The sequence below is a fragment of the Astatotilapia calliptera genome, chromosome 4 (assembly GCF_900246225.1).
Source record: "Astatotilapia calliptera chromosome 4, fAstCal1.2, whole genome shotgun sequence".
In the NCBI taxonomy this organism is placed as follows: domain Eukaryota; kingdom Metazoa; phylum Chordata; class Actinopteri; order Cichliformes; family Cichlidae; genus Astatotilapia; species Astatotilapia calliptera.
In genome coordinates, this window is record NC_039305.1 from 18,586,356 (window position 1) to 18,599,826 (window position 13,471).

Below are 13,471 nucleotides of genomic sequence, written 5' to 3' on the forward strand. Positions count from 1 at the left end.
TGCATCACTCAGTGTGTCACATGCTCAGTATGTAGCTTTCAGTAACTGATACAGTCCATTGAAGACTTTACAGAAAACACTGGTAGCAGCAGTGTTATTAACTGTTAACCCCTTCATATCAAACACCACCAATCTGTTTATGGTTAGTATAGGGTTAGTTAGCAGCCATTACTTTATTTAAGAGAATTAAGCTATGTAAGGTAGACTTTCAAAATATCATCACCACTACTTTGCTTTGACTAACAGATGGTGTCAGAATGGCACAGATACTTGTTTTTTTTCTGCTTTATCTTTATTTATATTAATAATATCATTATCATTTAACATGGACTCCTAGACATATCATCATTTAATTTTTATACCATTTTAATTAGACGCTTCAGAATGAAATGTTGGATTTCATGTTACACATATGATTTAAATTAAACAATGTCTTCTTGGTCGGAGTCAGGAAGCACAAAAGCTGCAATCTCATAATGTGGTTGAACACTGCAGCCTTCAGGAAGACATTTGTATTGCATATGCATTACAGTAAACTTGATGATATCTGTGTACTGTAAAAGTTTTAGTCTACAAGTGCAGGTATAATCAGATATTAGATTTCCTGGGAACCCAAATTATCCAAGAGTGAATCCTGAGTGTTGTAATTTACCACAAAAAGTAAGGTATGTTGTTGTAAATCTCCAATGCAAGGAATATCATCAGCACTTTATTTTTTCCCAATTATGATAAGAGGCAAACAGCAACAAATGCAATCATCTACAATAAATGTGAATCCCAAATAAATAACTGACGATCTGGGTAACATGGCCCTAATGTTACAAATTAATGGTTATTCTCCCTAAAGAAAGGAAGCACTAATGATGAACCAAGGATGTGATACCTTATCTATCCTAAGGAAACTGAAGGGTAGTAAAAGTTACTTTCTTTCAGGGTTACATGCATGTTCTGATAAATGACAGACATTACAGCAAACCATATTAAACACGATTTATCCCTGCACTCCTTTTATTTCTTTTTTTTTAAATTTCTTAATTCAAGTTTAATAGTTTGTTTCTGTCCTGTAAGGGATTTTTTCTGAAATAGTGTGCAAGCTAAATGCTGATGTAAATCACAAAGTATGCTTGGCTTTGTACAGCCCTCGAATTTGTCTTGTAAAGTTTAAGCTACGTCAAAGTGTCTCATATGCCACGTAAATAAAATGCAAATAACACAAGAAAGAATAAACTGAGAAGCACATGTTTTTATTTGTAGGAGGTTTTGTTTTTTCAAGCCTGACTCTCTGAGGGTGTGAGTAGCAAGATGTTTGCGAAAGCTCCCAGACCCAAGCAAATTAGGTACAGAGATGGTCTGTTTAGTCAGTGAGTGAGAAAATCAGTATGGCTGTCAGACTTATGGTATTCTACCGCTACGTTAGCTACGTTAGCTACATTAGCTACATTAGCTACATTTCAAATTTATACAGCATAATAATAATAACAGGCCTAACTGATGGTGTTAACATGACATGTACTGTTGTAATATAGCACAGCTAGTACAGTAACATACAACTAATAAAACTTAAACACACCTAGAAATAATTGCTTGTGAAAGAGCATTACTTTAGCAGTCACTGCATTCAGGTTTAATTAAAATATATTTTTCTTTAGCAGTTAAAATAGCAAGCTAGGGCCCTAAAAGACACAATGATACAGATCAATATGCTAAGCTAATAAGCTAATATGCTATGCTACCGTTAACTTTCTAGACACAATAAAATGGAATTAAGAAAAAGCACGGATAATAACTCGATACATATAGCGTTGTCTGTTTTAGCGTTGCTCACTTCATTGGATCAGTGGTCCTTCTTCCCTTCATTGTTTTGGTTCTCAGGCTTGTCGAAATCTTCGGTGACCGAACCCACATCTTTTTCCTGAAATACATTCATTTGTTAGAAACAGCTGGGCTAAGAGCTGATCTGACTGAGATTAAAAGTGACAGGACTCGATGTTTTTCACAAGACTTACCTCAGCTGCCTCTTTTCCAATAGAGCATGTCAGCCATTTAATGTATTCCTCTCGCACCTGGTAAAGACAGTTTCAGTACAGTATAATAGCTCCATACTGAAGAGTCCATGTAAAGCTTTACAACCATAATCATTGTTACACTGTGAACATTGTACTTCTTAAAATTTGTAAAACACAGTAAAGGAGAAACCAGCAGATCATTTTTTTTTAGTGAATAACCACAAACTTACTTTATGCTCCCTTCATTGTGTTACTATTGGCCTAGTGTGAACATTTAAATGAGAGGTTGTGAAAGAGCAAAATGTAATAAGAGCATAGCTCAAGATAAGGTCTACCTCCTTGTTTAGCAGACAGTGTACGATGTACAGGAATGTGCCCTGCTGGGAGTTGAGGATGATGAAGAGGACCTGGAAGAAAAGGTTTGACTGGTACAGGCCCAGAATCCATGTACAGCCCAGTATGACAAACTGTGCCACGATTTTGAAAATAATCAACCTGAAAAACAAAGAGCACAATATATTTTTTTACCATTATTTGTGTTTACATTCATACACAGAAAACATGTCCTTATTTTCTGTGTTTCATCTTATTTCAGCTCATTTATCCAAAGCCATCCTTCACCTTAACATTACAATGAGTTCCACTATAAAGACATGTACGTAAGTCACAAATTGTGCATTAGCACTTACATGCAGGTGCCACTTTCATTGTCACCTCAGTGAAAACAGTACATGAATGTTCAAACCTGGTGTCTTTGGATTGAGAAACATCACTCTTCATGTTGGCCAAAGTGGGTCTCAGACTCCAGAGAGTAGCAAGGAACAATAACCAGTTGATCTTTGAAAAATAAACAAACAGCAATATTTGCTAGGTGTACAAAGTAAAAAGAAGCCTGCCACAGACTAGATAACACAGACTTTTAATTATAGATTATTGCTTCAGTTCCATTACAATAAGTTGTCAATCCAATTTGGCACAGCAGTGCTTTAAATATAATCCTATACCCAATCCTACATTTCATGGGCCAAATACAAACCATTTGTCCAACAGAAGTTAAATGTCCAAGGCCTAACATGACAGCTAACTACAGTCATGTAGTTATACATATACACATGAGGATGTTAAACACTCAATACGCAGCTGCAAATACTCAATGTACTCACTGCTAGGACAGCAATAATAGGTCCCGTTAAAGCCCAGTTGAAATTCCGCTTTGTAGAGAGAAAGCATCTGCAAAAGAATCATGTAAACAAGTAAATAAATAATCAATCAAGCAAACCTGTTCTAGAAAAACATTGATCACATGGGAAAATGTGAAAATAATTATGTGTTACGCACACATTTGAGGAGGTAACACCATATCCATCAGAGTAAATTAGTGCAGAAACACCCACTATTACAAATGGAATACCATAGCCAACAAGGTAGAGAATTGGCCTGGGGAGGCCATCTCGTCGGATGACTTGCACCTGGGAGAGCTTCCGTACTAACAAGTGGAGCTGTAGTGCCTCCAGCAACATCCACACAAAACTGGCAACAATTAAGAAGTGGAGAAGCCCTGCCATGACAGTGCAGGCCAGCTGTAGAGACAGATAAATACATTTAAGCTTTATGGACAATTGGAACACAATAGATAATCTTTTGATAATTCTTGGAGTTTAGCCACATTGTACCTTATTATCAGTGTATTTGTCATTCCACAACAAGAGCAGTTGTGAAAAAAACAGGTTGAGGCAGAGGTGGAGACGGGCTGTGTTGTTAATTTTGGGATTCCAGCTGCACAGAAGGAAGGTAAAGATGGCCAAAGCCAAGAAGAATAGTCCAATAATCACACATACCCGGTTCAGCCACTCTAAAAAAGGATTTGATGGTGTAGGCTGAAAATGAGACATATGAAGATTGTGATTAAAATGACCTTACTGCATATTTTTCTTAGTATGCAAGTAACTATTCAGGTCCCTTCACAGTTGGCTTTGGGACAAACCGCTGACAACCCTTTAGCTCCCAGACACACAGATTTACTAGACCACAATTACTTCTGGAAAGAATGTTATAAACTGGCTAAATCAACCTGTACCAAGTTTTTATACACTAGCTAAGGAGATTGTTTGTGGCCAAGGGAGTTTCCACAAAGTACCGTATTCAATTTCTAAAATTTTTATAACAGTTTTTGGGTTTACAAGAATTTTTCCCTACGTATTGCCATTCTGAGTCACTCAGTGTTTGCTAATAGAAAAAAAGAGTTATTTTATCAAATTAAATTACTTCTACAACACAATGAAGTGAAGAAAAGACAAAGTCTGTGCATCCACCACTCAAAATCAAATTAATAATAAGTTCATCAAAAAAGAAGAAGAAAAAAATATATACCTCCCCAATCTGCATGATCAGGGCGAATGTAGAAAGGTGAGAACAGCTGCAGATTGTATAGTTTTCATTAGAGAATGCAACCCAGCAGCCTTCCTCTGACCAGCTCATAGACTTTCCTTCTACAGTTTCTGTGGTTTTCCAGTAAACACAACTGACTGTTCCTGTTTCTGGTACTTCCTGAAAAAGCAAAGAAATGGTAAATGGTAAATGGCCTGTATTTATATAGCGCTTTACTAGTCCCTAAGGACCCCAAAGCGCTTTACATATCCAGTCATCCACCCATTCACACACAAAGAAGAAACATTAAAAGTCTGTATCCCTCTGCATTAATAGATGTAGAGTTGAGATTCTGCAGCTGTACCTTCCTATGGTAGATAGTAAAGTTGACAGGCTCTGTGAGGTTAGTGTTATTAACTGGTATTATGGCTGTGATAACATCCGAACACATATCTGTCTTTTTCTCTGTTTGGAAATACTGATGACTGAGAAGACTCTCCATCCCATTCAGTGTCATAAAAGCAGCTGTTGCAGATCCTGGGAGTTTTCGCATCACAAAAGAAATTGAAAACCATTTGTTAAATAAAAACAGTTTGGATTTGTCAATATATTTAATTTTTAAAATACTCTCTCACCATTGTTAGCACGAGCTATAGCCTGCAAGTTGAAGTCCATGGTATTTCCATTAGCAGAGAGGGAGGTATTCCAGTTATCCTTACTCCCTGGACCAATGGCCAGCAGGCTCAGATCTTACAAATAGATAACAATCAGTCAATTCATACCAACAGTAATTTTAAATATAGTCAAGCTACAAAATATTAGAATTTAACTTACCCACTGTCGAAGAGTGCACTTCCTTTTTGGTTTGGTTTTCGGTATGTGGAGTCATTGCAACAACGATATACTCTGAAAGGTCAAGAATTGCGTTGCCCGTCTCCCGATCTCCTTCACTACTCACCTTGCTTTGTGTGGCTCGTGGTCCAACACCGGACACGGCCTGCAAAAATGTAAATCATTTTAATCAGTGAAACACATAAATGTAAATACAGACATGGAATATGGTATGTTTTCTTTGGCTGGACATTAAGTACCATAGATGCAGCAAAGCTGTTGGCTACCGTCTGCAAACACATTATGAAGAAAAGAGAGAAAGGCGTTAGATAAAATGTACTGTGGTTTACTCAGTACATCACATAACATATTATTTTTAGTTACAAATATCTGAATATATAACAAAGCACACTCTGGCTTACAAGCATTACTTTTGAACTACATACCGCTTCTGGTATGAAGGCACCTGTATTGTTTTTCAGGTCATCTTGCATATTGCTGATGAACGATATTTCTTTTGTCAGACCCTGCATTGAATGTGCAGTATTAGTATTCATTTATTACAAAGCACTGTCTGGTAATTGTCATGGTTTAATTTCCTGTTGCTTTATTTGAATGGAGCTAAACATTGGTTTAAACATTGTTATGCATTGGTGACAAAAAAATAAGGCACCTTTAAAAGGTAAATATTTCGATGGGTCTCACCTCTTTGACTGGAACTTTATTTAGAGCATCTTCAACGCCTGTCAGTAAATTAAAAATGTGAACATCAAATCAGAATCAGAATCAGAATCAGAATACTTTATTGATCCCTGGGGGAAATTATTTTTTGTTACAGTGCTCCATTTTAAACCAACATTAAGACAAGACAGACAATACGCTAACTAAGAATAGTACAATATATACATATATATACATACATACATACATAAGTCACTTATAAATAAATATTTGGAAAAGAAACATGTGTAGTTGTAGCAGCAAACAGTGTGTTAAGTGGATGCGTTGTACAGGGAGATGGCCACAGGCAGGAAAGATTTCCTGTGTCGTTCAGTGGTGCTTTTCGGTAATCTCAGTCTCTCACTGAACGAGCTCCTGTGACTGACCAACATGTCATGGAGTGGGTGGGAGGTGTTATCCAACATTGTCTTTATCTTGGACAGCATCCGCCTCTCCAACACCACCTTGAGGGAGTCCAGCTCCATCCCCACAACATTGCTGGCCTTACGGATCAGTTTATTAAGTCTGTTGGCATCTGCGACCCTCAGCCTGCTCCCCCAGCATGCAACAGCATAGAGGATCGCACTGGCCACCACAGACTCATAGAAAATCCTCAGCATTTTCTGGCAGATGTTGAAGGACCTCAGTCGCCTCAAAAAATAGAGACGACTCTGGCCCTTCCTGTAAAGTGCTGTGGTGTTTTTAGCCCAGTCCAGTTTATTGTCAATGTGTACTCCAAGGTATTTATAGTCCTCCACAATGTCAACACTGACCCCCTGGATTGAAACAGGGGTCAAGTGTTTCCTGGTCTTCCTGAAGTCCACGATCAGTTCCTTGGTCTTCGCCACGTTGAGCTGCAGATGATTCTGCTCACACCACGTGACAAAGGAGTCGACCACAGCCCGGTACTCTGTCTCATCATCCCTGCTGATGCATCCAACCACCGCAGAGTCATCAGAAAACTTCTGAAGATGGCAGGTCTCTGTGCAGTGGCTGAAGTCTGTGGTGTAGAGGGTGAAGAGGAAGGGGGAGAGGACAGTCCCCTGTGGTGCCCCTGTGTTGCTAATCACCTTGTCAGACACACACTGTGGGAGACGTACATATTGTGGTCTTCCTGTCAGGTAATCAACAATCCAGGACACCAGAGAAGCATCCACCTGCATCGCTGCTAACTTATCACCCAGGAGGGTCGGCCTGATGGTGTTGAAAGCACTGGAAAAGTCAAAAAACATGACCCTCACAGTGCTCGCCGGCTGGTCCAGATGGGTGTAGACACGATTGAGCAGGTAGATGATGGCGTCCTCTGTTCCGAGACGAGGCCGCCATCATCTACCTGCTCAATCGTGTCTACACCCATCTGGACCAGCCGGCGAGCACAAATGCTCAAATGCTCCCTCAAATGCTCCCTCAAACCAAATAAATAACCTTAAGAGCACAAACCTCTGCATGGGTTATCATAGCTGGCTATAAAGTCTGGGTTGTTAATCCGATAACCAGGGATACAGGTGCACAAGTAAGATCCAATTGAATTTGAGCAGTTACAATCTGGTCCGCAGATGTCTATACATGTACTACACACTGGTAGGATACACTCATTAATATCTGTTGAAGTACATGAATTAAAAAAATATATGTTATCAACAAAAGAAGCCATATATTCTTTTCTGAGAAACAAAAATTACATCAGCGGATGCCTGGACATGTTTCTATGACAACAATAAACGCATATTTGGAGGAATCTTGGCTAGTCTGTCCGATTAGGTAATAATGGAAAAGAGGCTATTCTGTTAGTTTCAAATCTAACAAGGACAGGTTGTGCAGTTAAATTGTGCTAGCAATGCCAAATCTGGATAGTATGTTTTCATGTTTTATTTATAATAGATTAAATTTAATCTTTGCATAGTTTCCACATTTTGTGACAATGTGTTCCATCTTTCCTTTTTAAAAAAAAAAAAAAAAAAGTCTGTATGATTTTAGCCAAGCCATGACATTGCCAGTGCTTCATTGAACACTTTGATAATTCATCATTAATTCATCCTTCTGACACTAAAACAGCAATGACCCTGTGATTTAATGTATTTTGTCAGCCTAGGCCTTTCTTTACTCAGTATAACAATCTTGTGACATTGTAGTGGTCACATAAATACTTTTGAAATAGCAGGGAGACACAGAGACAGAGAGAGAGAGCAAACACAAGTGACTTCAAATATAAATAAATCAATTTTCACATACCAATACAGACGTTGGTCTCATTGGGTTGCTTAGTTTTATCCATTGGTTCAAAACCCACCTTACAGCTACAGGAGTAATTTCCAGGCAGGTTTTCGCAGATAGAATATGGACCACATATCGTTGAGTTGTAACACTCATCAACATCTGAAGTTAGAAAGTTACAGCTAGTTCTTATCACACTGCATTTTAAAGTTGTAAAAGTACAAACCACCCTTTCACAGAAACTCATACAACTCTTAATATATTATGCATACAAATATTCTGTTGTCACACTCAGTAATTAACAGTAATATGAACAGTCCAATGAAGTTCACTTGATAGAATATTGTAACGTGCAATACAGACCTTGGCAAATAGGGGACATCTTATAATCAGCCCTAAATCCTTTAGAGCAGTTGCACACAAAACTTCCTATGGTGTTGTAGCAGGTCCCGTATGGCCCACAGACACCACTAAGACATTCATCAATATCTACACAAAGAACAATTAAAAAGTGAATATAAAACAAACTAAACAGGATTATTTCTGTGTTTGTTTGTTTGATTTGTACCTTCACAGCCAGGGGTCAGTTTAAGTTTTGGTATTGGCTTTGGTAGTTGAAATCCTTCCCAACAGTTACAACTGTATGACCCAACTGTATTGTAACAGTTGGTATTATAACCACAAATTCCTTTAGTCCTTGTGCACTCATTGATATCTGGTAAGATGATATACAATTAGCAAATTGCAAACTTTAAAAACATATTAGTCCAGATGATGCACTTGCTTCTGAGTGTCTGTTTATAAATAACAGCTTTTACAATTACTGGTGTAAACATTATAGGTCTAGATTTCTGTAACGATCTTGAAAATTATGTATTTTCATATTGATCGTAATATAAAAAATATATATAAATATTGCTGTTTTGAAAATAACATCTTGTTTTTAATGTACTATAATTTCTTACCAATACAGCCATATGATGTTGAAGTAGGCGGGTTGTCTGGAGGCATTTCATATCCATCATTGCAAATGCATCCCCCACCTGCTGTGCAATTACCCAATGGTCCACAAGACTTTTCAGTACACTTACTATGATCTAAATAGATATAAAATCATGGTACATGTTCAATATTATGAATAACATAATATTCCCAATAAATAATATATTTTTTATTTTATATATTAGGATAAATAATAATATTATATATATTATTTATATTAAGAAAAAAATCATGAATGCAGCATGCATTGCTCATAAAAATGAATGAGTATGATATTGTAACAGACATGTTACTTGCTTGTGCGAAGCACAAAACAGTTCATAGCTGGCAAGTTGTTTCACATCTTTACTAGTTTTCAAAATACTGCGGCCTAATCAAATGAAGTTTAGTGTAGCCATCTTTTTAAGAATGCAAATGATGTTTTTTCCCATACAGCACCAATACAAACACCTACATCAAAGAATACGTCTGTTTTAATCTAATATTTGATTTTTCTGTTCTATTCTGTGTAACTTGTTTTTTTTTTATTGTTATTTCAGTATTATATTTGCTTAAAAAATATTGTGTAACTGCATCTCAGTGGAAAGATGCCTATTACTTTGTCAATGTAGTTTACTCCCAGACTCTTTTAGGTTGTATCCATCACAAAATATTTTTTGTGAGTGAAGAAATTCATCAACACAAGGCATACACTCACAAGACAAAGATAATAAGTAATTGAATAAGTCTTTGAAAATGCTTAAATCTTTTTGGAGCATCAAACAAGTTAATAAAAGTAAAAACTTATTTTAACACAGATTAATAAAATATAAAATTCTGAAATTATCAGTTAATTTATTAAGAGAAAAAAAAGTAATCCAAACCTTCCTGGCCCTATTTGAAGCATTTCCTCCCTTTATTAAGTCATGAATTCACAGGTATTAACAGTTAACCGGATCTTTTGTAAAAGCTAAGTTCAGTTCCATTAGCTATGCCCGGATCCAATTACTGCCAAAACTCTTGAACCATAAAATCACTTGTCTTACAAAGTGAAATAGGCTAAAAACTCTCTAAAAGCTACATATCATGCAGCTAAGAAACAATGTAATTGACATGTATCAGCCTGGAAAGGTTTACAAAGACATTTCTAAGACTTTGGAACTTAAGTGACAGCCATTATCTAGAAAACTTCCCTGGAAAAATCCAGGGTGCCAAAATTACTCCAAGAGAGCATCAACAGCTCATCGTGGGGTTCACAAGTGAAAACACAACAACATCTAAAGACCTGCACTACACACTTAATTTCAGTTAAGGTCCCAGTCATGATCCAACAATAAGAAAGAGACTGAGCAAAAATGTAAGAGTTTCAAGGAGAAAACCACTGCTGAGCAAAACAGAAAGGCTCGTCTTACATTTGTTAAAAACATTTTTGATTAACCCTCGAAGTCTTTGAGGAAATATTCTGTTGACTGATGAGACAAATGTTGAATGTTTTGTAAGGTTTGAGGCTTATTCTAGCATAAAACTAACACAGAATTCAGAAAATGTGATCCTAGTTTGAATCAAATACAGTGGTGGTAGTGTGGTGGTCCGGGGCTGCTTTGCTCACTTGAGTTGCAGCAGGACAATAATCCAAAAAACACCACCATAATCACCTCTGAATGGCTCAAAACATACCAAAACCAATGGAGTGGGCGAATCAAAGTCCAGAATCAGACTGAGATGCTTTTGGTGACCTAAGCAGGTTTTAGCTGAAAACCATCTACAGTGTAGCGGAATTAAAACTTGCAGTTCTTGCTGCCAAAGGGGGCAAAACCAGTTATTACATTTAGGAGGCATTGACTTTTTTACACACGGCCATGCTGGTTTCAACAGCATTTGTTTGTAATTTAAATCATCAGTTAAAAACATATTTTTTACATACTCAGGTTAAGAGCTGACTGGGAAAAACAAGTAGACCTATCAAAGCACTACAGAAATATTTTATTTAAAGTCAATAATATCATATTGATCTTTTTTCCTTATATAATTAATTACTAAAATAATGAAATCATAATAATATAATCAATAATAAATTGTATTTTTATATATTTCATACATATTTTTTGAAATGTGATTTTCACTGTCTATCTAAAATTACAATTTTCTATTTAAATAACTTAATTTTCAAATTAAAATCAACAGCACTTACATTAAATGAAAGAAGTCCATATGAGCTAGTTTGATATCTTCAGGTGATAAATTTGGAAGTAGTCTCACATCATTTGAAAGAATACAGTTTTCTTACCCAGAAAAAGGCGCAGTTTATTATGACACATGAAGTTTGCAAATTTGCAAGATCATTTCTGACTTTGAAATTTGCACTTTTACACATAATCCTATAATGTCTTTTAAACTGTGTTTGGCACGCACAGAAAATCATGCAAATTCAATGTCATTCTACCAGAACATGTCTCAGTTATCAGTGTCAGCTTCCTCCAGAGGACGTGTTACAGTTTGTTTGTTTTTTGAAATAAAAACAGCAAGACATTTCTATTAGTTTAAGTATAGAAAATTTGTTGTTACAATATTTTATATTAAATTAAAACATCTAACTGATTAATTTACTATTTAAATTCTTCTCCAACAAAAAATACTACATTTCATATAACATAAGTTCACATAGGTTTCACATTTCAAAGATAGTTTCAAAGAATCTTGAGCATGTCTTGAATGATACAGCTCATATTTACATTATCTATATAGCATAAAGGTTTTATGCGTCTACACATTTTACATTGAATGTGCAACACATAAACAAAACATAGTCTCAGTCATTAAACACTGTAAACTTTGCCAGTGTTCTCGTGGAGAGGCTGTAACATTTTAATACAATTGTTGTATGATTTTTGAGCTCAGTAAAGTGACTGTTACTGTTACTCAAAAAAAAACCTATTATATTAGATGATACTTTTCTTAGTGGTAATGCACTACATTACTTGATTACTAACTGAAGAAAATCTTTTCTTTTTAACACACCAGGTCACTATCAAAATGTTATTATGTTAATGCTTTTCAGATGCATTTTGGGCTTATATTATTATTATTATTATTATTATTATTATTATTATTATTATTATTATTATTATAAAGACATTTTGCATTATTTTCCTATCAAATATCACTAATGACAGTTCTGGCGTTACATAAAGTTTGAAAATGTTTCTTAATTGTCCAAATGAGAATTGATGTTTCGAAACTTTTATTTCGTATTTTGTGTATTTTGTAAGTAACGTTTGCTTGTAAGATGTTGCCTGTAAAATACAAATTTAAACACATCATGTACATTTCACACAATTCTTTAAACCAATAAAACTTCAAATTAAAATTATACACACAAAAAATGTCTCTACTCACAAGTTACATATACCATGTCGGGAGCTGGGAGGGGATCCTCTGGTTTATACACATAGAATTCTCCTGGACAGAGGGCCACACTCACTAAAAAACTATGTTCATTACACCCTTTTGCAGTCCCATTTGTCGGATACAGAGACAAATTAGTTGGTAACGGAAATGGTATAAAAATGGGGACAAGTGTAGCACCAGTTTGGACTGTTAGACAGGATGTAATAACTGTGTCTCCACCGATCCCCGTAAAGCGCAACCATTTGCCAAGAAAATCTGCATCATTTTGGGAATAACCAGTAAAAGGGGTAGATGCAAAGGCTCGGTTCCGCCATGGTTCATTTATCTCAATGTATCCATCACAAGAACCTGCAAATAACAAGCAAGCATTGGAATCATAGTAGTTATTTTACACGTTTTTGGAGGATTTGCTGTGGGTTTTTTAGTATTTGCTGTAGCAGAAAATCTTACATACCAGGAGGAAAATCACAAGAGACAGGTATGATAAACAAACCTACCAAAGGGAAAAATACTGGTGAATGAACTAGTTTTCATTGCTTTAAAAGGTGATTTTTCAACAGCTAAAACCAAAAACTAAAACTTTTGCGATTAAAGTATTGTAAACATTGACTGAAATTTACACATATCTTTGTGAAATGCTACCTAAAGTCATAGTAACTGTTTATAATTTACCATTATTTGATTAGAAATATGTGTCTTTGAATCCAGAATCTAAACTAAAAATTTGTTCCATCTTAATAATCTAGTTTTCTCATTAAAATTAGCACTGACATCAATTTAATACCTTTAAAATTATTTTCTCTGTCAAATTCACTTACCCAGAAAAAGTGACAAGACACAGTCCATAGTGACAAGTCAAGTCTCCAGATCTGTTCTGAATGTTCACATTGTAAAACATGAACAACACCCAAATATTGCTTTTAAAAGCATTATGTGAATGCAAA

At 35.8% G+C, this 13,471-nt stretch overlaps 1 protein-coding gene across 1 annotated transcript; it reads right to left on the reverse strand.

Moving 5' to 3' along the window:
* Window positions 1-1,240: 1,240 nt before the first annotated feature.
* On the reverse strand, window positions 1,241-13,392 carry LOC113021543 (adhesion G protein-coupled receptor E3-like). The gene is made up of 22 exons (XM_026166300.1): window positions 13,346-13,392; window positions 12,982-13,020; window positions 12,516-12,875; window positions 9,104-9,235; window positions 8,707-8,853; window positions 8,502-8,627; window positions 8,157-8,300; window positions 7,365-7,526; window positions 5,910-5,962; window positions 5,651-5,731; window positions 5,465-5,494; window positions 5,208-5,370; window positions 5,009-5,122; window positions 4,738-4,910; window positions 4,377-4,553; window positions 3,680-3,883; window positions 3,345-3,586; window positions 3,170-3,236; window positions 2,752-2,843; window positions 2,342-2,501; window positions 2,007-2,063; window positions 1,241-1,912 (listed from the first exon to the last, which is right to left on the reverse strand). The coding sequence occupies exons 1-22, from the start codon at window positions 13,371-13,373 to the stop codon at window positions 1,835-1,837; spliced, it is 2,829 nt and encodes a 942-aa protein (XP_026022085.1). The 5' UTR covers window positions 13,374-13,392; the 3' UTR covers window positions 1,241-1,834.
* Window positions 13,393-13,471: the final 79 nt, after the last annotated feature.

What these genes read in the sequence shown, in the direction of transcription:
- LOC113021543 (XM_026166300.1), bottom strand. Translation starts at nt 13,373, where the DNA reads ATGGACTGTGTCTTGTCACTTTTTCTGG. An exon ending in ATAAAGTTCCAGTCAAAGAG is followed by an intron (nt 5,732 to 5,909) that starts GTGAGACCCATC and finishes CATTCAATGCAG; the next exon opens with GGTCTGACAAAAGAAATATC. An exon ending in TGATCATGCAGATTGGGGAG is followed by an intron (nt 3,884 to 4,376) that starts GTATATATTTTT and finishes TCTCATTTTCAG; the next exon opens with CCTACACCATCAAATCCTTT.